This window comes from Genypterus blacodes, unplaced genomic scaffold, assembly GCF_046128005.1.
Source record: "Genypterus blacodes isolate CSIRO-AG114 ecotype Tasmania unplaced genomic scaffold, CSIRO-AGI_Gbla_v1 ptg000195l_1, whole genome shotgun sequence".
Taxonomy (NCBI): Eukaryota; Metazoa; Chordata; class Actinopteri; order Ophidiiformes; family Ophidiidae; genus Genypterus; species Genypterus blacodes.
In genome coordinates, this window is record NW_027466995.1 from 157,137 (window position 1) to 181,360 (window position 24,224).

Below are 24,224 nucleotides of genomic sequence, written 5' to 3' on the forward strand. Positions count from 1 at the left end.
AACGGCTGATAAGTGCCAATAATGGCGAAAATAGGTCGGCGTAACGAGCATGTAAGGGAATAAAGATACGTTATTATTATGAATCTAAAGTCGGATAAGCGCTCGCAACGCACATCTGGATTGGATCGGGCTTCTGAGGGATCCAGCAGGTGTCAAGAACAGCAAACACCGATCAATCATGTTGGGATGATTATTGTGTTATTACCACTCAGCAATAGCAACATATCAAAATAAAGTTTGGACACGTATAAAAATAATGCAATAAATATGCCGAGCCGCCATCTATTTTGCGGTTCAAGCGTCCCTGGATGACCTCGCTGGGTCTTAAAACCCCCCTCTATAATCACACTGGAACCCGTCTCCCTTTGCTACCGGAGGACCCCCCGCGGTTCTGCGGTACTTGGTGAGTTGTCTGGTTTTATTTATATCAACGTGGTGGAGAGGTGGGGAAAGCTGAGAGGATGATGAAGAGGAGGGTGGAGAGGGGGGGGGGGGAATCTATCACACCACCACCAGCCCACACATACTGGGACACGGTGCTCCGGAGACGCACTGCACCTGCTGTGGCCCCTGGCATGCATGGCTCATCTCCTCATACACACATACACACACACACACACACACACACACACAAACACACACCTCATATATTCCAAACACACATGACAACAATTTTCTCTCTAGTCATTATATCCTCTAATCTCTCTGCGTTTCCTGTGAACCAGAGGCAACAAATTTCACAGTTGTGACTCTGATGAGCTTTTTAGTCTATTTTGTGAAGAACTCTCACAAAGGAACTATCATTTAGCTTATTTGTTGTTGTTGTTTGTGTATTCGGTCATAGAATAAGGGGTCATCTTGTCTTCGCACACCATGGGAACCCAAGCCTTGCGTTGAGTTGCATTTTATAAGGTGTCAACACCGGCTCTGGACGGTACACCAAAGGCTCTGATGGCTGTCAGTGCTCCAAGGCTGACAGCTTAATCTTCAATCTCTGATGCAAACGATGCCACATCCTATTTTAGATTCACTCCTGTCATTAAATTGGCCCCTGCTGCTGCCGCCCACACTACAAATAAAACCCAAATGGACTCAGATAAGCATCTATTTCCATATGTTGGATTGCATTACACGGGTGAAACACAGATTTGCTGGGGTTTCTTTTTTTTCCTTTGCTTGGTATGTGGTCATTTATACGTTTGCGGTATGTTCCAGAAATTGCTTTTGGGGGGGCAAAAGGCAATTTACCTTTCTGGAAAGCTCTACATCCAATTCGGTGGTATGTTCCCATACATTAAACCGAGGATGGGGTGGGGTATTTATTTATCAAAGGTGGTTGTTACCTCCGTCAGGCCCCCCCCCTTTGAAATCCAGAGCCTTTGAATCGCCGATGACGACGTGGAAGCGAATGTTTTCTCAGTCAATTTAAGCCCCAGAAACTCAAACAATATACAGGCCGCAGCAAAAGTTAATATTTTCTGAAACAGATATTTATTTAAAAGGCAGCATTGGCAGAGCTGCAGATTATTTGTGTGATCAAAAAAGCACTTTTTGCCTCTTCGGTCCGTGAACCTTTCAAGTCGGGCCGTGTTCAAATAAATATGGAAAACGGCCTTAACTTTAAAATCACATACAGATGATGAGGGCCGATGTGAGCGGTCGCACACTGTGGGAGCCCGTGTGTGCTTACTTCGGGAATATGAATGGAGTTTTTAATTGTTTCTGACTCAGGTCTGTGGGCTGCGTCTGGGCAAAGCCAATTAGGAGACTGGAGGAAACAGTGAAGGATTGTCTACGGAAAAAGGCTACGACTTTTCGAGCGGGCGGGCAGGCAGGCCGACGGTGTGTGTGTGTGTGTGTGTGTATTCGTAGCTGTGAGTTCCCTGTGCACGTACAAGTCTTAATGTGTGATTGTTGGTGTACACTTTGCTCCTGCGTCTGCGAGCGTGCGCGTGCCTCTCCGCCCCGGCGCGAGCGTCTGCGTGTCCGAGGAGGGCGGGAAATGTCCTATGGCATATCTGATTACGTCTTGTGATGTTTTTTCGTACAGTATTTAGCTTTTTTTTTCTCCCCCGCCCTCCCCCCTCCTCTCCCCTCGACATTGAAAGCCCTCGGCCGCTGCGAAAGTATCTGGAGATTGAAATCAGACCCAGAACTTTGGTCAGACTTGGAAGCAAAACAGAGAGAAAAGCAGCGCTGAGAAACCGACTCTGGTTTTACGTGACTTCTGCGGCGCTTGAGTTTCACCCATTGTTTTGCACAGTCAAAACACTGCTTCAGTGTGGAGAGGAAAGCGGTCAGTGAATTTACGGTGCAATTGGCCGATGTGAAACTTGTTTGCGTGGTACCATGTGTGCCGTTTGGGAAACTGTGGAACTCCACAACTCTGTCACTAAAACAAGTCTGTGTATATTTATTGTATTTGGCATTTGAAGTACATTTCGATTTTGAAGTACAATAGTCGGCCGTTTCAGGCGGAGGAAACGCGGAGTGCCGTTCATGGGACGTAGCGGGAACACGTGGCTTTTGTTTGGACTGAATGTTTGGAGTTGTGGATTAAACTCAGGCAGTGTACCTGAAAAAGTTCCCCTCTGTTTGCTATTTTACAGTCTGCTTTGGATTTCTCCCTGTAATGTAAAAGGAACGTTGATCCGGAATGACACCAGGACTTGGCACGCACCTGTACACTTAAGCGTATCGTGATGTCAACTCAATTATTTCAGGCCGTTTGTCCACAGAAAGACGAACAACACAACACAACACCACGCAATCGCTTTTCTTTCTCTACTCTAACGCCATTTTGAGGTCAATCTTAACGGGGACGTCAGCGTTAACTGGTGCTGCATCAAAGCTACGCGGCTACTTGTCATATACAGCAGCTTTACAATGCAGCTTAGTGTAAATAATGAGGTCCCTAAGGTTTGCATGCTGGAGGTTGTTATTAGCAACTACTGAGCTCCCTGGTGGCCTTGAAGCTCCCAGAAAGAGGACAAGGATACAAAACCACACACACACACACACACACACACACACTACAACCAGCACAAGACCTGAGTGTGTGTAACTCAGCACAGGTGTAAAGTATGTGAACATATCCAGGTATACAATCGCAGTAGTGTGTGTATGTTAGGGTACAGGCACATGTTACATGATGTGTATGAATGTGTGTGCCTGAGGGGTGTGTGAGAGCATTTGCAAGTGTGTGTGTGTGTGTGTGTGTGTGTGTGTGTGTGTGTGCCTGATGACCTGGTGGCCAGCTGCTGAGTTCTAGTATTTCCACTGGTATGAAAACTCTCCACTTGGATTATCATGATACCCAGAGAGCGAAAGTGTGTGTCTGTGTGTGTCTGTGTGTGTGTGTGTGTGTGTGTGTGTGTGTGTGTGTGTGTGTGTGTGTGTCATTAACAGAGCTATAGAAAAATAGAAAAAGCCGGCAGAAGCACGGTCACCACGGTTGAACTTGGTGTCTGGATCTTGGTCAGGACATCTCAACTTAAACAGGATAGCTGTGTTTTGGTGTGAGACATGCAGCGGCCACAGATACACTGGCACCCCTCTGCTGCTGTCTTTGCTGTCTCACCTCACATTTGCAGCCTGCAGATCACCGAGCACCCCCCTCTGCACCCTCTGGCCGTGGGCTCGCTCCGGTCTGACTCTGGGCCAGGCACATCCGCCCCAGGCTCTTTATTGGAGAGGAAGCATCTACTCACCTACCAGAAAGAGAGAGAGAGACAGAGACAGTGAGAAGACAGAAAACACAGCTATAAAAGGTTTAACATTGAACTTGTGATACTCATGGACGGGACATTTCTAGGAAATTCCAAATTCAACTTTCCACAATAGCAGCCTGGAGTCTAATCGTCTTTGCAAAGTTCCCAATTGGTGGTCTGGTCTGATTACGTCGACGATAACAAGGCATCACAATTAGTTTGACAATCGTTTCTAGACTCAAACATGCCACATATGGTGTGTAAGCAACAGAGGACATGAGACAGTGTTGATGAAATGCCTGATAACATTCAGAGTCTGTTTTAGGTCTCCTGTTTCAGCATCCTGCCCAAATTAGGTGCACAGCTTCACCGGGGGCAACACACTGTCAACAATCCAAGATCAGATGGTGTTTTAATTATTACCTTGTTCATCAAACTAACTCGTTAATAACTGTTTATTGTCAGTGGAGTGCAATGCTGCAAAATAACAAAGCCAGTAGGAAAAATGGAGAGGAGCTGAGCTGCAGGAGGAAGTGAAGGGAAATGCAACACAGCATCAACAAGAAATAATGGAACCAGCACAAAGGAGTATAAGAGCGAGCCGAGAGAGCGACCAGCAAAACAATAAAATAGATGAATTGCATGCATTCACCCCGAGACCATAGCAATGTCGACTTTTACGACAAAATGAAAACTCCATTTTTCCGCTGATTTACGGTTTGAACAGCAACGTTTCTCCCCTTCTCTCCCTTTCATTCACTCCCCCCCCTCCTCCGGTTTTTAATTTAATTTGTAGCGGTCTGAGCTTTTTGCTCATAAACAAAGCGGATAGCAAAGATTGATGATGCAGAGAAACACCCCGTCCCTCTATTGTGGACACATTCTTGGGACGGGGCCGTCACGCAGCCATTCTGCGGTGGGATTTTCCCCCCGAGATGAGAAAGATAGTTTTCCACTTTGTTTCACAGAGGGCAGCAGGGATTGATGAAAACGCCTCGGGGGGTGTTTATAGGAGTGACGAAGGTAAATGTCAATGGATTCACTTTGCACACACGCACACACGCGCACACACACACACACGCCCACACGCCCACACACACACACACACACACACACACACACACAGCCAGGGCACAACTACATCCCCAGATCCTACAGCAAGTCTTCAAACACACACAAAAACAGACACACACACTCCTTCAAAAACACTCTTCTGAAACATCTGATCCTGTGCGTGTGTGTTGGTGGGGGGTGTAGGCCTTCACCACAAGAGACAAACATCACTTCATCAGGCACCTCCACAGTGCCGCAGGCTGGGGGGGCCGGGGGGCGAGTACAGTGATACAGCCCCGTGGAAACTGGGAACAAAATAACGTTGAAAATCTCTAAAACACACACAGCAGCGTGGCTTTTGTCTCCCAGAATGCAGCGGCACATTCAGGTGTAAACGCTGGCAGGAGACGCTTTGATCGGAATGCTGTGAGCAGAACGACGGACCGGTGGAAGCAGGAGTCGGGTGGATTTAGAGGAGGTTAAGTAGGAATGAGTAGAAGGTCAATTACACCTCTTCATCACACAATAAGTGTCTCCGAGCATCTGAGTGCCTGTTTGAACTTTATATCCCTGTATTGATAGTTTAACATGAACTTCTATCGTTTTGTCTGTAAAGAGAGATCGTTCGACTCAGACTTTCACATTTCTGCCACGTAAACATATTCCTCCTCTGTACAAAAACAACCTTAAAATTGACGTGTTGTTAGTATCCCACTCTCTCACACACACACACACACACACATATGTAGAGACAAAGTAACCAGTGGCTGGGATGGATTCCCAGGTTCTCTTGGGGGCAGTTAAGATGGTCACGCTTTTTCCTCTGTGCCACTGAGGCATTGCCACTGTCTGTTTCACATTTAACATGACACCCCCCACCCCCCAAACCACACACTCACACACACACACAAAGAAACAAGTACACACACACACAAACGCTTACACTGCCTGTTTCACATTACAACACATGCACAAATATGCATGCTTTCATCCAACACACATTCATCCAACACTGAAAGACACGCAGATGACAAAAGCACGTACACACACACACACACACACACACACATACACACACAGTCTTTCCACGTCTGTATGATATTAAAGCTTAGTCTCCCCACACCAGAAGGCAGTTGTTTATGTAGGTATAAACAATTGCTCTAATTACCCCATATGTAGTGCTCCAAACAACAATGACGCTCTCTCATGAATATTTAACCGGACACACACACACACACACACACTAGCAATATGTGTATATGTCTCCTTGCTCAGCATCAAACAGGGTCTGATTAGAATTTATCATGAACAAACAGTTGAAAATGGGCCGGGCCTGTTTTCTCTTGTGATTACTGTAATTGGGCAATAAGTTGTCAATGGGCTCGGTGACGGGTATCAACAACAAACTTCAAAGCCACTTAAGCTCAACTAAAAGAGATGGAATAATCCAGTTGCAGTGTTGTGCTCTCTGCTGATGCAGAATGGGAATCTATGAAGTCACCTCAGCAAAAAAGCTCCATGTGTTTGTTTGATTGTTTGCAGAGTTATTCAAAGTGTTGTGAACAGATTTCCATGACACTTGGTTGGGCAGGTTGGACACGATCCAGGGAAGAGCCTATTAAAGTTTGGTGCTGATCCAGTATCTTTTGCATTGTGGGATAAGGGGCATTTGTTTGTGACTTCTTGGCACATTTCCCAAAAACAAGTGAAGAGATCTAAAGCAAAAGAATATCCAGGCGTACAAACCGCATCCTTTCGCCTTCGATATGTCTTTGCTTTGTTTGCTTTGTGCAGCACGTAGGCGAATGACTACGCCGCCAGAGCTTAGTTCAACCAAAAAGAAGTAGCTCCGCCAGAAGGAAGGGCTGTAGAGATCAGAGGGAAACATTCTGACGTACTTGTTATTGTTGCGCATCCTTCAAAACATTTGTAAGTGTTGGTTCACTGCTCAATTCTTATCGTTTAGGAGAATGAAGGAGTTGATGAGTCAAACTTGGAGGATCAAATACACCAGAAATACGAAACAAACCGAGTATTACAGCAGAATTCTAAACACTGACACACACAGTGGGGTGTCAGCAGAGTAAAGACAGCTTGTTTACTTCCACCTACACTCCAGATTCATCTCTACGCAGTTAGGGACCTCAGCAAATTTCTTCTTTATTACTGTTTCCCTTCATTAAAAAGCGTTTGAATAAAGACTTCCTGTCCCGTCACATGGACATAACTGCACCCACTCATCGCTGCATAAGCTTGTCCGTGTCTTGACATTGACAGAATGTACTGCGCGTGTGCCGACGCGTTTCTCTGCGAATCAATAAATCGTCAATCAACGTGTCACGGTATTCTGTGATACACGAGGAGCTGCAGCGCCGCGTTCGCTTACACCAGCAGTAACGCGTTTGACACAGTGAGTGAGGTCTTACAAAGAGCGTGAAACCCAAGGCTGATATTTAGAAGGTTTATGGCGAGCTGCTGGGATCATCATCAGTTAGCATCAAAGAGGAAGATGACAGCTTCCTGCGAGGAAGGCGAGGAGGAGAAGAGAGCAGAGGAGAGGCGAGAGGACAGTTTCCAGTCAGACATGGTTAGTATGCGTAAAGACTTAAAGAGCTCCAGGATGTGCAGGCAACCGCAAATACACACACACACACACGGCTGTGCATAATCATACTTGAATAAACTTTGCACATTGCGAAACTACTACCATATTTTCAAATGTAATTTTCTGCAATAACTGTAAACAAAGCCATCATCGACAGAGCTGAGCGTCTTTGGAGGAAAGCTTCTGGATCGCAGTGAGACGTTACACGGGTCCACACTGCTTTGTGGCGTAACAAAGCATCAAATAACGCACAACTTTTGAATTAAAAATGTAAATATCGCCTTGAAAACGTTACAATATATAACAATAACATTTAAGAGTGGCAGAGGAGCAAGTAGCATCAACACGACAAGGCATTTGATAGCGAATAGCACATGACAGGGCCAGCAAGTAGATGATGTCATGAATTACAAAAGGTGGAATTATGAAAGGGAGAGGATGAAGATCAAATTTAATGTTTAGATTGATACCATGACTAGAAACAGCTGAGCTTAGGAGTGTAAGAGTTATATAACGTGACTTGCGAGAGGGCAAACTCACATTTTCCTCTATTACTTTAAACGTTACGGTAAAAGGCCTTTAGTATTAAAGAGGAGGAGGAGGCTGCAAGGTGAGAGAAGAAGCCTGGAGGGAAAGAGGAGGAAGAAGGGAAGAGGAATCAGGCTTTTATCTGTGTAAGACGTCTAGACAGGCCTCCACCGCTAGAATGGAAACTGTTGTGGAGAAGGGCAGCGCATGGGCGGGAGGTGGGGATCCAAAAAAAACAAAACAGAAGGAAGGCGACAAGACAAGAGAGGGAAAAGCCAAAGTGAGAGACGGAGGGGGAAACGCGCGAATGAATGAGTCACGGATGAGCGGGTTCGTCTGAGCCCTCTAGGTAGCGGTCGGCCTTTTGTGGTTATGATATCGCTCCGAGATGGAATTCAATAAGGGAGAAAGACTCTGAATTGAACCGCTGGAGCCGAGCCAGTCCCCCCCTGACACCATACTGGATAAGAGGGAAGAGAGTGGGCAGGTAGTAAGGTGTTCAGGATCACCTTTAAAGTTTAACCTTTTAATCATCCTTGAGATCCCGGCTGCTGACATTTCAATTTCGTGTTGGAATTGTGGAAGTCGACAAACTGTAAAGAGACACAGAGAAGCAATACGAACACGAATATCATTGATTCATTCTAGAATTATCAAACCTGTGTCCTTTCAGGCACCAAGCCCACCAGCTTCTTTGGGTTTGGAACAGTTCTTTACTTCATGAGACAAACTCTATACAGCAAAATGACTGATTATGAAACTGTGCAGCCCTCAGAGGGGACGGAGATGAACCAACCTATTGCTCTGGTCCGTCACATTGGTCTGTCTCCCCCGGGTGCGCCACCTCAGGCGCTGAGGCTCGGGATTCTAGGTGGATTTGTCAAAAGAATCTATAGATAAACTGTAGAGTGAGTCAGAGGCCCAACGGGAACAACAGGCCGGCGTTTCCCCAGTGACCTTTAACAGACTGCAGCACTGGGACGTATTAAAGATACTGTATCTCACCGGGCTCGTAAGAGATTTTCACACACACACACACACACACACACACAGGTAAGATGCACTGACATCCACATAGGGGAATTCTTACAGGTGAGGGAAAATGCACAATAAACCTATATATGCTATAGTGTGTGTGTGCAAAAAAACTGCACACACCTGCACTATGTTCTCACACACACACACACCAAATCACTCCAATTACTTGTGTGTGTGTGTTTTTTCTCCCCTGCTCTCCTTCAATGCCGCACTGATGGATAGAAGATGGGCGCGATAGAGGAGAAGAGAGGGATAAGAAGGATGAGAAGGGTGCCCCGAGCCAAAAACGAGTTGGTTTTCAAGAGGGGAGTCATCCAAGCTGCCAGTCCCTGTCCTTTCTTTTGGGAAAAAGGTAATCCTCTTCCCTCTTCCCAGCAGATATGATCCCCTGTCTGCAGGAACCTGCCGACATGAATAGAAGCAGGTGAGCTGTCTGGGGATTCCATCGCTGCGGCGCGGCTACCATTACCACAGCAGGTCCAGTGATCACACACTCACCTCTGGGTTTAACCCCGCCGTGTGTGTGTGTGTGTGTGTGTGTGTGTGTGTGTGTGTGTGTGTGTGTGTGTGTGTGTGTGTGTGTGTGTGTGTGTGTGTGTGAATTCAGTGTGTATTTGCATTTCTTGTCAAATGTAATGTAGCAGGCCTCCCAAGCATTTATGTATCTATCCATGTCTCCATCGTTGGGAATTTGCTGCTTCTGTGTAGGGTCTGGAGGTCGCGGAGGTCACGGGGCGAGAGTGAGCGTACGCAGGTCAAAGGTCAGATACAGCCACCCTTAAGGAAAACCATGCAAAGAACAAAGAGAATGTGCAAACTCCACATTGAGAAGCCCTGGTCAGATTTGAACCCAAGACCTTGTAGGGCAATGTGGGTCACACTGATTTCTTATAACTTAAAGCACCATTAGGTCACTTTGACCCCAGTTTTCGTAATTGCATCCTCTTGCATTCTCTACCACAGTCTCTACTGCAGTGAGTGCTGCTGGACAGTGGGGGGGTGACAGACGGTCATGGTGCCAGATTGTTTATATCATACATGATCTGATTGGACAATTTGAAGATAACACAGCATCTCGTTACCCCTTCGATTTATGTTGTGACCCCATGCGTGGAGTCGCCTGTACAACAGAATCACCAGAGGAGGTGGACAGACAGGAGGTCAAAGGTTACTGAACGTGTGTACGGGTGTGGGTGTATGTTCACCCAAGTATAAATGCATATTTGTGCCTGAATGTTTAAAAATATACACCTCTATGCTGTATGTGTGTGTGTGTGTGTGTGTGTGTGTGTGTGTGTGTGTGTGTGTGTGTGTGTGTGTTCCCCTCTGTGATGGTAAGTCCTAGTCAGCAGCTGTGAGGGGCTCCCAGTCTTTGGGTGGTCTCACACCCATGTCCATAAATAATTACCCCACTCTGCTGCTGCTGGCTTTGAGTGTGTTGGGGTTAAGTTGAAACGTTTTTCACCTCACACCACCACCTCCTCCTCCTCCTCCTCCCCCTCCTCCCTAACTACTATACAGACACTATAGAACGAGTTCCACACAACTAACAGCTGATAGAGTTTCAGCATTAATCAGTGAAGGACAGAGCAGATGTCAAATGTATAAGAACAAAAGGCAACGAGGAGCTGGTTTACCCATGATGTCAAACACAGAATCCAATGTATTATTCTGGCTCTGGATTGTGACCTTTAACCTCTGAATGTATTTCGAGCAAATCATCACACGGCGTCGCTTTTTGTTCTTGCACTGTGCTCTAGATTTTGACGATTTTGAGTTTTGTGGATAAATGTTAATATTTGTTTTCCATTTTGAAAATTACGTGTGAACACACACACACTAAATGCACACCTAATAATTCATTTGTAAAGGTTTATACAAACTGGCTCTTTTTGCTGATATCTAAACTTTGCTGGCAGGCTTTGTGCCTTTGACTGACATTTAAGATGATAAAAAAAATCACGTTCGGATAAAACGCACAAACAAAGCAGCACATGCTACTTGAAACACGGCTCAGTGCAGATCTTACTGGTGTTTAATCATTCCCGTAAGTATAAAAATTGCCCTTATTATGTTTAGCAATTATATCTAATTGTTGCCATACCTCACATAATCACAGTTATACAGGGGTAGAGTGTGTGTGTGTGTGTGTAAACTGTGGCGGTGCATCTACTGTGTGCGAGAGTGGATGATGGTGTGTGTCAAAATATTTCATATTTAATTTATATGCGTTTCAGTTACTGTGGATACACGTGTGTATACTGTACACAAGTGTATGAACATGTTTAGACCTTCATGTATGTAGCCTGTACTGCATGTGTGCGATGTGAATGTGTGTGTGTGTGTGTGTGTGTGTGTGTGTGTGTGTGTGTGTGTGTTTGAGATGTTTCTACACATGCACAGGACTTAACTTAAACAAGCAGTTTATGTTTGGGAGGAATGCAGAGCTAGTGCACTTAACATAGCTGTTCATCAGCAAGTGATAGGCAACACACACACACAATGAAGTCTGGAATAGTTTCCATTAGGACACATAGTGTGGAGTCAACTGGTGTGTGTAGGAGAGGGAGGGAGGAGGAGAGTCGGACATTCTCACATACTCCAATTGTCATTTGAGCCGGTGAGCCGCCCACTGCCGACGCCCCCGTACAGTATTAAGACCTTCTGTCATCGTCCATCACCGTCACGTCACGCTCAGTCACGTCACATTCCATCACACAAAGGGCTTTTTAGCAAACAGGTTGGGCGCAAAGGAAAACAAGAGCACGATTACAGATAGAACACAAAACCAGAGACTTCATAAACTCCGACAAGGAGCCAAAAGCGGCGTCCGCGGCTCAGCGCATGCTAACTGGAGTGAGCGCGGTCACGTCATTAAAAAACGAGTCTTGGAGTGCATATCGCTTCCATTTCTCATGAGCTGACGTCATTGTTTTGACTCTTGCAGAAATCAAACGGAACCAGTGTTCTTGGCGTGGCGCTAAGGTTAATGCCGCAGTGCCGGCGCCGATCCAAAATATGGCCGCCGGCTGAGGATCATCATATTCCCAGCGACACTTCCCCTCGCCGCTTAGAATGCAGAGCGAGGTTTGGAAGCGACGCGCTCGGCAGGGTCGGACGGAAATCATTTTGATGTGGCGTAAAGATTGCAGAAGCACAGGGGGAACAAGCAGCCGAGCCTCTTAGATTGTAGAACTTAATCACCCGTGGAAGAAGTTGCTCTGAAAAAACATTTGTGCCCCGTTTCAAAAACCCCGTCCAAGTCTGGAGCCTCTTTGGGAACCATAGCGCCGTTATTGCGCCAAGCTTTTGTGCGCTTTGGATCCCTTTATAGCAGGACAATGCTGTTCGCTAATGACCGCCGTGTTCATTAGCGGTAGCATGCTAGCAACACAAGGGCAAACAAACGAAACGTGCCAAACGAAAGCGCTCGTCTTTACTAAAGCATGCTGGGAAAACTCCTCTGACTGTTGTCTTTAGTCAGACTCCATTGAATATTGAAACAATTTCATTTTTTTTTAAAGGAAGAATCCGTTCCTGGTGTTTGTTTTCAAACTCTGTCCCAGGGAACAGATGTTGTTCATTCTGCTTGGCCGTGCCGAGGACGAGCACCACATCGCGCCGCTTTCAGCCCAAATAGCTCACGCACAATTACTCTGCCGGGGATCTGTGTGCGTTGGCACGACACTGCGGTTCCCCCTTTGTTTTCTTAATAATTAGCTGTGTGTTTTCACAGGGGTTTATATGTGTGTGTGGATAAGCCAGCCGCTTCAAGGCTACTTAATCTACTCCCTAGTCTCTCTCTCTCTCTCTGTTGTGCTTCATGGTGACTGCTGGTTGATCTTGAATCCATGAGCAAATCATAAAATAGGGCAAAGTATTTAAATCAGTGCAGCAATTATGATATTAATATTTGCTGCAAAGTTAATTTTGCATATGAGAAAATTCCCTGCCTGTGTTTTTGTCATTTGTAGCCACAAAAGCTGTTCAGGTTTCAGTTTTTACACATATTTGACAGAAGCTGCATGAAATAGTGGTATTGTATTATTGGTAATATTGGTGATTTATCCCAAAAGTTCTGTTAATGTGTTGACAAAGTTCAGGTTTAGTTCAGATTCTGAATTTGGCCGCCGTCCAGTGGAAAATCAGTTTAAAGCTAAATTACGTATATTTTTTATTAGGTAAAATAATGAAACTACTTCCTTTGTGCTTTGTGTGTTCAGCAGCACTTGGTGGTATCTGTGCTTAATGAGTGGCCGACACATCAGCTCCACTGTTAAACACACTTCCGCTGTAAACATGTCAATCAATGGAGGCCGTGTTTGACCAGTGGTCGATATGCAGTGTGAGGGGCGATGCCATTGATTTTCCACCTGCTCCATCGCCTTGAACCCGCCGGGAACTGCTCACATGACCCCTGTTAATTAAACTAAACTGAGGACACGCATGTGATAAAGCACACACACACACACAGAAAGTCACTCACACAGTCAGCACAAGAGTTGGGCATATGCATGTTTGTGTTTGTATATAATGTGTTATATGTTTTAACACTTAAACCTAGTGGAGAGAGGATTATGGAGTTACCAAGGCTCAGTTAGAATTTACAGTGAAAGGTCAAGGTCAAAGGTCAAGATAAACATCACATCGACCTTTTGGTGTGGAGAAATATGGCAGTAATCTGAATATGACAGCTCATTCATAAAGTTTCGTAACAATCTTTTGTGTGGGTGTATTGTTGGCATTACAGGTGTACTGTGCAGATGAACACACACACACACACAAAGTACAGTAGTGCAGATCCACAGGAGCACACTTTCCCCCCCGGCTGTCCCGGCCGGTGGACCAGGCTGTGGGAATGGGGTCACACCTGCAGCTGCTGGCAGGGTGATAAACGGTGTTGCTTTAAACTTTGGAGGCCGTCATTTTTGGGAGCCGCTGTTTACCCTCCATTGAAGAATAATGGGCGGCTTTGAAGGCCAGAGCGGCGGGGACAGAGGCCGCCCTCTGTCTGGGGTTTGGAGAGGAGGCGGAGGAGGAGAGACTGGCCCTCGATTAGCTAATGACACATTCTGCTTGGATTAGCCGTAATAGGACAGAGCGGCTCTCTGACATTACCGCTGGCATTTCCTAACGCGGGCCGCCGACGAAAACTTTCTCACAGCTTTCGCCAGTCAAAAGAAATAAATCAGTTTATACCGCAGGTTTGGCAGACGTGTTTTCTTCCGCCGGTTGAGGCAACAAGGGAATATTGGCCGGTTCATAACGGTTCAAACCGAGAGACACAAATGCAAAGACTCAAGACTGGGTTTTGAAATCTAAAGTAACCAAGTACATTTAAACAAATTTAACAAAAGATTGAAATATTTTCTAGTTTTTCGGCATATTTCTGTACATTATTCCAAATGTGCGTATTGTACTTTGTATTCCACTACATTTGTGCGATGCTGTGGTTACTTAGTTTGTAGATAGACTAAATAATATTAAAATAAAATAAATGATTGCGCTAAAAGGTTATTTAAGTTTGACAAGGATCATTCTTCCCAGGAATAATACTTTTTTTTTAACTTGGACAGAAATTTCGAAGGCAAAGCTTTTAGGTGTAACTGAAGATTTTATCATCATAGAATTTGTACTTTTACTCTAGTAAAGGTTTTGCGATGTCTTGACTCATTATGTTCACTAATTGTGCTCCTTTTGCAAGTACAATATGTGTACGCAAGGTTGAGCTCCTCACTCATCACCTGCCCCAGAACCTTTTAACCGTACGCGCTGTATCAGATACCAGAGCTGCCTTTTCATGCCGCCATGGAGAAGTCGTGAGTCGAGCCTCTTACCAGCTCGCTTATCAGATAACGCTGCATATCTGGCTGCTCCTCCTTATTTGTCTTTGAGGCCTGAAGCGATAAACTCATGCAGGAATGACAGTCTAGACCGCAGCTGTCTCAGGACGCAGCATTCCAAACCTGGAAGAAGAGGAAGAATACTGTCATCTCTGATTGGCACGTTAACAGTGTGTCAGTTACAACAGGAGAAATATTTTAAATCGCAGATATGATCGCATACACGCTCCTACAAACTCAACACATTTCGTGAAACAATGTGGGAAAGGATTTTACATAGAAATCCTACATAGCTGATATGACATCATCTCAGGCTGAATGAGCTCCAGCTTAAAGCTTTTACAGATTTGGGAAGGAGGTTAGAGTCAGTAAACCAGGTGAGCGTGTGAGCGTGTGTGCGTGTGTGTGTGCGCGTGTGTGTCTCTCTGGAACTTGCAACACAAACACAGAGCTAAGATGAATGCCGGCGATGTGCAGAAAAGCCTTTAAGAAATACATTATTCCAACTAACAACATATATATAAGAGCCTTTGCTGGCTTCCTAACGCCCATATATGGATGCGCACAAAAACAGACGAGCGAGACAACAGCCAATTGATGTCAATCTGAGCGTGGAGTGGCTGTGTATTCCATCATGATTTGCCCACACTGCCTGCACCCGAGCAGAACGCACAACGTCCAGATTCTGTTTTTCTTTCTTTTTTTAGGAGTGGGGAGGGGAGGGGAAGGGGGGTGGTAACAGACATTCACTACCATGTTAGATCGACTGTCATTGTATTTTTTGGTACAATATCTGAAACAGAATTAAAGCCCCAAACACACTCTGCACAGCGGCCTTTATAAAAATACTTTATACACACATGCATGTACGTCCATCTACATGTCTACTAGCAGATTTACTACCAGGGGAGAGAGAGCAGAAGCACCTTGATGCTGACACAATGAAAACAGGTTTGATTAATCAACAATAAAGCGTGTTTCCCATTCAGAAATCCGTTCCTCCTCCTCCTCCTCCTCTCTTTTCAAATTAATTCGCTTCCCCTCAGCTAAACAACCCCAGAGGAAACTTGCAACCATAACAAATGGGCTTAAACAGCAACCACGCAGCAGCAATCTCCTCACAGGGCCGCGCATTGTGCTCGCCATTCATCACACCACCGCGGCGTAACGTCGACCTTCCACCACAATTACTCCTGTCATTAAACTGGCCGGGTTGTTGTTGTTTTCTTGTGTGATAAGAGGCTAATCTCCTCCTATCTGCTCTGTGGTCAAAGGGAAAGGGAAAACCTCAGCTTTGCCACTCAACTCTGACCGGAGAACAGGTCTGCTGTCCTGCTGTGTTAGACTGCCCCCCTGTGGCTGCAAGAGGACGCAGCATTTTTTAAGCCTTATATTGTATATTCGACATGGATATAATTATGTTATATTACAATGATTAGGTTTGTTTGGGGGGCAAGCAGGCGAGCAGCAAATTTGAGAAACTAATTTGCTTGTAAATACAATCGCACCACATTTAAAATTCTCTTTAAATTTATTCCACAAAATGCCTTAAATCTTTATACTTAAATGTGCTGCATTTTACAAAACAGTATGAGTCTGTACCAGCACATATTTGCCATTTTCTTTTCCATTCTTTGTGCCTCTGTCTAAGTGAGGCTCCTGTCACTTTCCTCTCTTTATTGGCTTCTTTTACTGTCGGACGTTTCCAGGTCTAGCTGATGCCGTTGCACTTTGCTGGGGGGGAAATAGTCTCTACAAAATGTCTTTAGTGTAACGTAAATATTTAGCAGTGCATATAATCTATCCATATCTACTATAGCCGAGTGGACCTGCACAGTATATGGACACCGCCGCCACCGCCGCTCTCACAAGCTCTTTAACCCTCCCAGGCCACATCATTCACGCCGTCGTAAAAACCTGGGGTCCTTCATCACTTTACTGTACCCAGAACTACCGTTAGGCTCTCACATCATGGCCTGCAGCTATCCACACCGCACCAGCCATAAACCAAAGAGGAAGGAGAGATGAGAGGGCTTATTGATGTGCTATAAACCCTTTATTTTATCACAGGAGAAAGGAAACTAGGTGTGCAGAGAGAGAAGAGAGAGAGAGAGGAGTGTGTCTGTGTGCACGTGCAGCAGGGAGGGAGGGAGGGAGGGAGGCAGCCGGAGGAGAAGCAGGGGATGTTTTCCATGAGTCTGTTTTGCTGTTTGTGGGCTCAAGAGGCCTCTGAAATTGTAGCACTTACACAATTCGATTTGCAGACGGGACAGGCATCATATTTTCCCAATATTTGATTCAGATCAGTAGTGAGTTACCCTCTGCCCACCATCACCATGGAACAATGAGAACTGGACACAGCATGTTATTCACTCTGACACTTCAAACAGCCTTATTCTGGCATTCTGACTCACTAATCCATCCGGTGCTTTGATATAAAAGGATTTCAGTTCAAGTTTTGTTTCATGTCTGTCAACCGTGTTGCAAAAACATGTGAACATAACACGACTGTAATTCTCACAGACACACTGAACGCTGTGGCAAATATCCACGCAGCTCCGCCGTATTTACACAGAACTTAGAACTGTCAAACGCAGACGTACGAGCCAAGGGAGAAATACGTGGCAGACTGTGACTGTAACAATCACATCCGACAAGTTGCTTGAAACCAAACGTATCCAAAATCAACCCGCAGAAACCTGCACACTTGCAGGATAACATGACTCCGGCATTAGCTACTGTATGGAAGAGGAAAGGGAGATTCAGACTGATGACCATTTTATGAGACCTGGCACAGCTGCTCTCCTCTTTTCTGCCAGCTGTCCTGAGACAACAGAGGAAACACACACTTGCCCCGCACGCCATCTCATTCCTCCAGAGCACACATATACGAATACACATGCACACACCGAGTATGAGGCCACTCAGGACAAAAACAGACCCGGGGAATAGAAGATACAACGATTCAGTGGTCTTACAAATAAACAGGTAATCATGAGAAAACCCCTCCACACACACACACACATCAGCAGGAGTGCACAGGTCAATCATTTGTCATGTGTTCAGGAATCTACAGTTATGGTCTTTAATTTACACTGAAGGCTCAGACTTAAACATTCCTCTGGAAATTTATGCCCAAACAGCTGTGGCCGCATCCGATTCTGTACAGACCTGAAAGACAACGATTTCCCAGGAATTATGAGGGGATTCCCATCCATTACAGGGCTCTAAGTGTGTGTGTGTGTGTGTGTGTGTGTGTGTGTGTGTGTGTGTGTGTGTTATACTTTGCAGCTTTAATGCATTGGGGCCCTATGGCTTCATGTTTGGACTTAAAGGTAAATTCAGTCCCATATTAATGGACAGGGGACATAATCATGAGACAGAAACTGTAATATGGATGTTAAAAACAATTATCTAACAGGCTTTAATTAAGTGGAATTTCAACTACATCAACTACAACCTGGCTTTGAGTGCCTTGCTTAGGAGCACCTCGGCAGAAACTAACTTCTCTCTCTTTCGGTTTGCTATCTACAGTATTTTCAATCCGGGTAGTTTGAGTGAACTGCAGCTACAAGTCACTCAAAACAGGTCTTCGGGTAATTGGAGGATGAAGACGATAAGCCCATTACGACATAGTTTGTACCCACCTCCTAAACATTACAAGCTGGTTTTGTTCCTGAAGCTCCCAGTCAAGATAAATAAGCAAACCCTCGATATAAACACTGGATACTTACGTCGGTAGAGAGAGACCGTGGCTCCATTTGGATCTCCTTCTTGTTAATAATATACGCCCGCGCATTCTGACACACGAAGAAGACGAAGCAGCAGGAAGTAGATGAATATGAACCTTCTGGAACAACAACAATTAGCTGTATGGTCGGAATCAAAATTGCCCCAAAAACCTGCTGGTACCTGAGTAAAAATGGAAAAAAGTAATTTTGAGGGCTGAATAAAAATAAAAGCGCAGTTTTTGTGATTAATCAGCAGCTGTGTCAATAAGGCCAAGGTGAACCGGAAGTGGCAAAAATGGCGGCGTGTCAGACAGAATCAAACCTGCTCGCTGTGTTGCGTTCAGGGTCCCGCGTGACCTGCAGTCATTCCGGGCAGCAGATCGGTTGTTTTTTAGCGAAGTCGGTGAAAATAAAAACGATGGATTTTCTCTTTCCTGTAGGAGACACACACTATTTCTTCTTCTTGCTGCAAGTTCTCTTAAGCAATCACAAGAGACTATTATACATTTAATGAAAACAAATGTCTATTCATTAGACTCTATCAGGCACGGATTTGGAAATAAAGGCCTGGATTCAGTGTAACATTAAGGACTAACACACGCACACTAAATCACATAAGAGCAATAATGAACTTTCCTTTATTTTACTGCGATGTCTCTGTTGTAAAATTTAAGGATTGTTCAATAGCTTCTGTTTTAATTCGGGTGCCACCCATGACTATAAAACTTTACCACTTTCTGCTTTGTTAATGATATTTTTTATCTTCTTTTTTTAAAAGAGATGAAGACTTTAGTTTCCCCTACATTTGGGTTGGAAACTGCCATTTAATGCGCCGAATAAATCACAAGTTTACTCTCTGGAACTCAACTATCAAATACTTTAATGGTATAAAACTCAGCATGGACTTGTTCTTGTTAAATAGTAATTATTGACAGGAAATCTCATGAAAAGTCCTAAAAACAAACAATTGAAGCAAATCTATAAACTGCTTTCCACTTTCCATCTTTGCAAAGCTGTCCAGTGTTGGGTTGGTGTGTTTTAGCATTTAACATTAGCACAATTTGAGAGACGTGTGTGTAATAAAGTAAAGAATTTAAGTCTTTAAGAAGCAGAAAAAGACTATTTGACTCAAGCACATGTAGTTTTTGGAGGAACTGGAGGACTTGATCTGGCCTGAGGAGCTCATTTGGTCTGATGCCTTTTGCTCCATATAATCTAAACTTCCTCACCACAAGCTGTAACAGTGCAGCTCACAAACAGCATAAATAAACAACCACAGGACAAACTGGGGTTTGGAGCTTGTTAGAGCTCACAATTTCAACATGAGAGTTTGTTTGTTCAAATTTGCTTGCACGGTGACCTAACTCCTTTATAGCCAGCACATGTGGGGAAGAGGGCACAGGAAGGAGCGTTACTGAGAGGGAAAGTGGAAAAATCCATCTTTTTCCAATATTCAGACAGGGCCGTTCATCAGGCAAAGTTTGACACACGTCTCTGAGCGGAGTTAGAAACAACAAATTGGTGGAAAAAGTAAAAGGTTAGAGTCGGGCGGTTTGGCTAAACAAATGTCATTTTTGGAAGCAGCCGCAGGGAGGATGAGAAACGGAGTGATGATGAAAAGAATGAAAAGACACATTCCTGAGAATCTGACTCACTGCCTGGCGTCTCCTGGGCTTGATTAGAGAGACGCAGTGACATGTGGAGATGTGGAGATTAAGATCGCTGCTGTGCAGAGGGAATTACAAAAAGGAAGCAACAGGGAAGTCTTTATAAAATGTGACATTGGTTTTTATAAACTCTCATTAGGCCCTTTGCTGAAACTGTATAGAAGCCATTTTATAATCAAAAGGTCACAGGTTTGACCTTAACTCTTAGTTTTCCTCTTGGTTTTGGTTCAAAGCAATTAATCAAGAAATAAACAAGGATGAATGCACAATAAACAACTACTGGAGTAGGGGGAGTACAGATGGTTCATATTTATCAATCTCCTTTATTTGATTTAGCTTTTGATTCTGTCTATTCTTAAATGTTATTTTAGATGTTCGTTAGTAATACCATGTATGTGTTCTGGCGTTATTGGGGCTGATAACTGGTTCAATATGTGACTGACAGTCAACCTGATTTATTCTTGTGGGTCTTACACTGCACTTATGTTTGACTTTGCTTTATGTGTGTGTGTGTGTGTGTGTGTATGTGATACAGTATAGTATGAGGTGCCATTCAAGGCCTCTCTTCTGCATGTTTCATGTCATATTGCTGATATGAAAATAAGTTATTTTAATCTCTATCTAGGAGCATCTAAGCAGATGGTGATAAATCATCAAGTGTAACAGCACCTGACCTGACCTGACCGTTATTATGGCATTTAGAACCAATTACTTTAAACGTCTGTACCTCTGGGATACAGTCATCAAACTTCATGATGTCAAAATGAAAGAATTTACTCACATAAATTACAGTAGGATTGGTCTGTATTTTATGCCAAAGTCAGAAAATACACAGCAATAAATCTGTTAAAAACTTTGCAATTTCCTTAAAAGAAATACATAAATTAAACAAAAACACACAGGCCTCCAGTATAAAAACATGATTCATGGACCCTCTGTCAAACACAGAGCAGTTGGTCTTTCTCATTCACATCTCACACATATCTAAGTCCAACATCTGGTTGAGCACATTTCACTCACTAGACAAGTGGACTGGGTAATACTTAGAAGACTGAGAGGTTTAAATGTGTTGTATGTTTGAATGACATTACAAAAATATTACAGAATAACTATTATTTGTTGAATTCTGCAGCAGTCACGGGTGTACTTAGGATGAAGTGTGATGTGAAGAGCAACAAGCGGGGGTCTGCAGGAACACGTTTCCCAGGAAGATGGCTGTAACTCTAAAAATAGCAACTCTGGCAAAAAATACAACGTTGTGTGCATGTTGATTCATGTACGAACTCTCTCACAGCGTTTAAAGTTGCCCTGTTAGTAAAATACTGGACTGCAGGAGCTCCCGTCACAAAAACGGAGCGCAAACTGCAACGTGACCAAATCATACAGTCGCTCCTGCTTGGCTTCAGCTTTGTTTTGAACGTTTCGTCTCTGGCGTGTCGGCCGGCGTACCCACGCCTTTCCTGGCTGCTTTTCTCTTCGCCTGCGCTTCCTCTGCGTCGAACAGCGCGCTCTTGACGAAGCGAGCGGCGGCCCCCTTGTCCAGACGGGCAGCTTTCTTTTTGTCTGTGATCTCTTTCACTTTGTTCATGTACGTCCTAATCCGCTCCTGCAAAACAGAATACAGTTACACAGCCGTTAAGCCAAGCACAGGAAGGGAACGAGGGAGGAAAAAGGAACACAGGAAGCACACGTACCAATTCCTGTTTGATTCCGTGATCTCTGGGGTTTAATCCTTGTGCCACCAAGTACACTGTCAATAAGAAAGAATTAAGGCCAATTATTAGATTGTGTCATGGCATATCAGAACATTTGACCTTTACAACAAAAGATTAAAGAGAGAGGTGGATAGTTGCACTACTTAAAGGCTAAGCACAATTCTTTATCGTGTTAAACTGTGTGGGCCCCCAGCCGGGGAGAGGCGGTGAATCAAGTTTCCAAAGTCATTGTGGAAATTGTTTGATGCATCAAATCACTCCCTAATGACTCGTAATTACATCGACCCGACTTATGGGATCAGATTTACACCACCAAACCTCCGGGCTTATATTCAACACAGAGAACCGGCCAACCTCATCCATCAACCTGCAACAACACGCCGAGTGAATCCGAATGAGTGTGAGTGATGTAAACTTACTCCAGAACAAAGAGTTGAGGGAGTAGACAGACATCAGGTCCAGCTTGGCTTGCTCCAGAGGATCTAGCTGTCAACAAATCAGATTCATTTAAAATGAGCATCGGCTTGGGACAAACATGTCAATGATATGAGTGAAGTTGATAACCAGACTGCATGCAATTTCCTACTTTTTGCAGTAAGTCGTTCCTGTTCATCCCCATTAACGTCTGCAGCATGGACGAGACAGAAGAAACAGACGACCCGAAGCCTTTGAGCTGTTCATCGATCTCATGGGGGTAATCTTCTGCGCTCCCATCCTCTGCCATCGTCCTGAATCAAAGTCAGACAGAGCATAAAGTGTAAATTCGCTCATTCTGGTTGGTGTTGATGATGTCTCATCTGCTGGCTGCACGTTTTTTTGGTGGTAGAAATGCAAAGCATAGATCGTGAACATGTCTAACTGTACAACAACTGTCGAATTACATACATGTGATATCTTACAGTTTTATATAATACTTGAAGAGTGTCGACAGTTTAAAGTCTTCTGCAACTCATCCTGTTAGTTGCTATATTTCTTTGTGACCATGTATGTATAACCCAACAGAGTGATTGGTGGAAAAACATGATTACCTGTCCTGATTCATAGTAATGATAAAAAATAAATTGTAGCACGTCTAACGCAGCTCGCACATAGATCCAATATCTTGCATGTAATGTTGAGTCTGTTATCTATAGCAGAACATTCATATTTTGACTAAGGACACAAACAGAAACGATGGAAACAAACAAATTAAACCCAGAGTAGCAATTCAAACGCCTCATCTCGATAGCGCAACCATGTTAGCTTTGCTCGCCTACACACTTCGCGCACGCTGTTAATAAAAGTACGAATGGGCGCTGCTGTTAGATTATGGCGCCATTACTATTGTTGATTTGCGATCAAACAAGATTAACGCTTAATTCCGAAGAAAATGCGCCCACGTTACCTTTTTATCGGCACAAGCCACGCCGGAGCTTCCAGGAAGTGACGGAAAACAACAACACCGTTTACTTGCCCTTTCTGCTCTCCACTGCCCCCTGTCGTTCTGGAAGAGAGGTGCATTTCATTCACGAACGTACTTTACATTCATTATCTCTCCGGTGTGAAATCGTTTTTAAAGTTAAGTTTTATGGTAATATCAATAGATAAACGATACAGAGTGGCAATTACGATAAAATGCGCATTAAATATTCTAGTAGGGAGAAGGTGGATAGTTTGTAGTAATATAACACCTGAATCCAGCTAAGGGCTCTTGTTACTGTGGTAACTGTCAGCTGATTAACTGTGTGGGCAAATCAGTCCGGAGGCAGTGTTGTTGTGGTTAAACAGAAATAAACTGGACATAAAAAAGGCTTAAGGAATGGATAACTGTGATTTGGAAAAACTTTCCATCTCTAGAGGGAAACTACAACCAGCATTCAGTCCTCTGGTTAGAGATTACAGAGCGACTGTGGAGAGCAACGTCAACAAAGTGAGACTGGACCTGGTTACCAGTGACTGTGGGGCTTCATGCAGGATTGTGAGTAGATCTGTTGAACTAATACACTGTCTGATCTGAGGTCATCGGGGTCACCAGGCCTGACAGGTGCTGTGTTGTGTTTCAGCTCCTCCGCGATGGCTCCAGCAGCATTAACCTGCACGACGGGTTGAACAGAGTAGACGTGGAGGTGACAGCCGAGGATGGAACCAAGAAGACGTACTGTGTGAAGGTCACCAAGTTGTCTGCCAAGGCTGCAGAGCTCCTCGATCTGGCAGTGGAAGGAGACATCCCACTTGATCCTGCATTTTCCACCCAAATCCATCAATACTACTGTGAGTACAGACTGGGGCAGCATGCTGTGTGTTGATACATCACATTTTTATCCATTAATCTATCTAGATTATTGTTATTTACTA

The 24,224-nt window shown here is 44.4% G+C and overlaps 1 protein-coding gene and 1 long non-coding RNA gene across 2 annotated transcripts in view; both read right to left on the reverse strand.

Annotated features, from left to right (window-relative positions):
- LOC143015360 (uncharacterized) overlaps positions 1-18,580 on the reverse strand; it is a 129,835-nt gene extending 111,255 nt beyond the window's left edge. Inside the window, exons 1-3 of the long non-coding RNA XR_012965415.1 lie at positions 18,512-18,580; positions 14,772-14,900; positions 3,581-3,710 (exon numbers count right to left, since the gene is read on the reverse strand). This is a non-coding gene — a long non-coding RNA (uncharacterized LOC143015360). The remainder of the gene's footprint in view (positions 1-3,580; positions 3,711-14,771; positions 14,901-18,511) is intronic.
- A 2,387-nt stretch (positions 18,581-20,967) lies between these two features.
- On the reverse strand, positions 20,968-23,352 carry c1d (C1D nuclear receptor corepressor). Its single transcript, XM_076169234.1, has 5 exons — positions 23,275-23,352; positions 22,477-22,618; positions 22,310-22,376; positions 21,870-21,925; positions 20,968-21,781 (listed from the first exon to the last, which is right to left on the reverse strand). Exons 2-5 carry the CDS (start codon positions 22,612-22,614, stop codon positions 21,578-21,580), a joined length of 465 nt encoding a protein of 154 aa, XP_076025349.1. The 5' UTR covers positions 22,615-22,618; positions 23,275-23,352; the 3' UTR covers positions 20,968-21,577.
- Between the last annotated feature and the right edge of the window lie 872 nt (positions 23,353-24,224).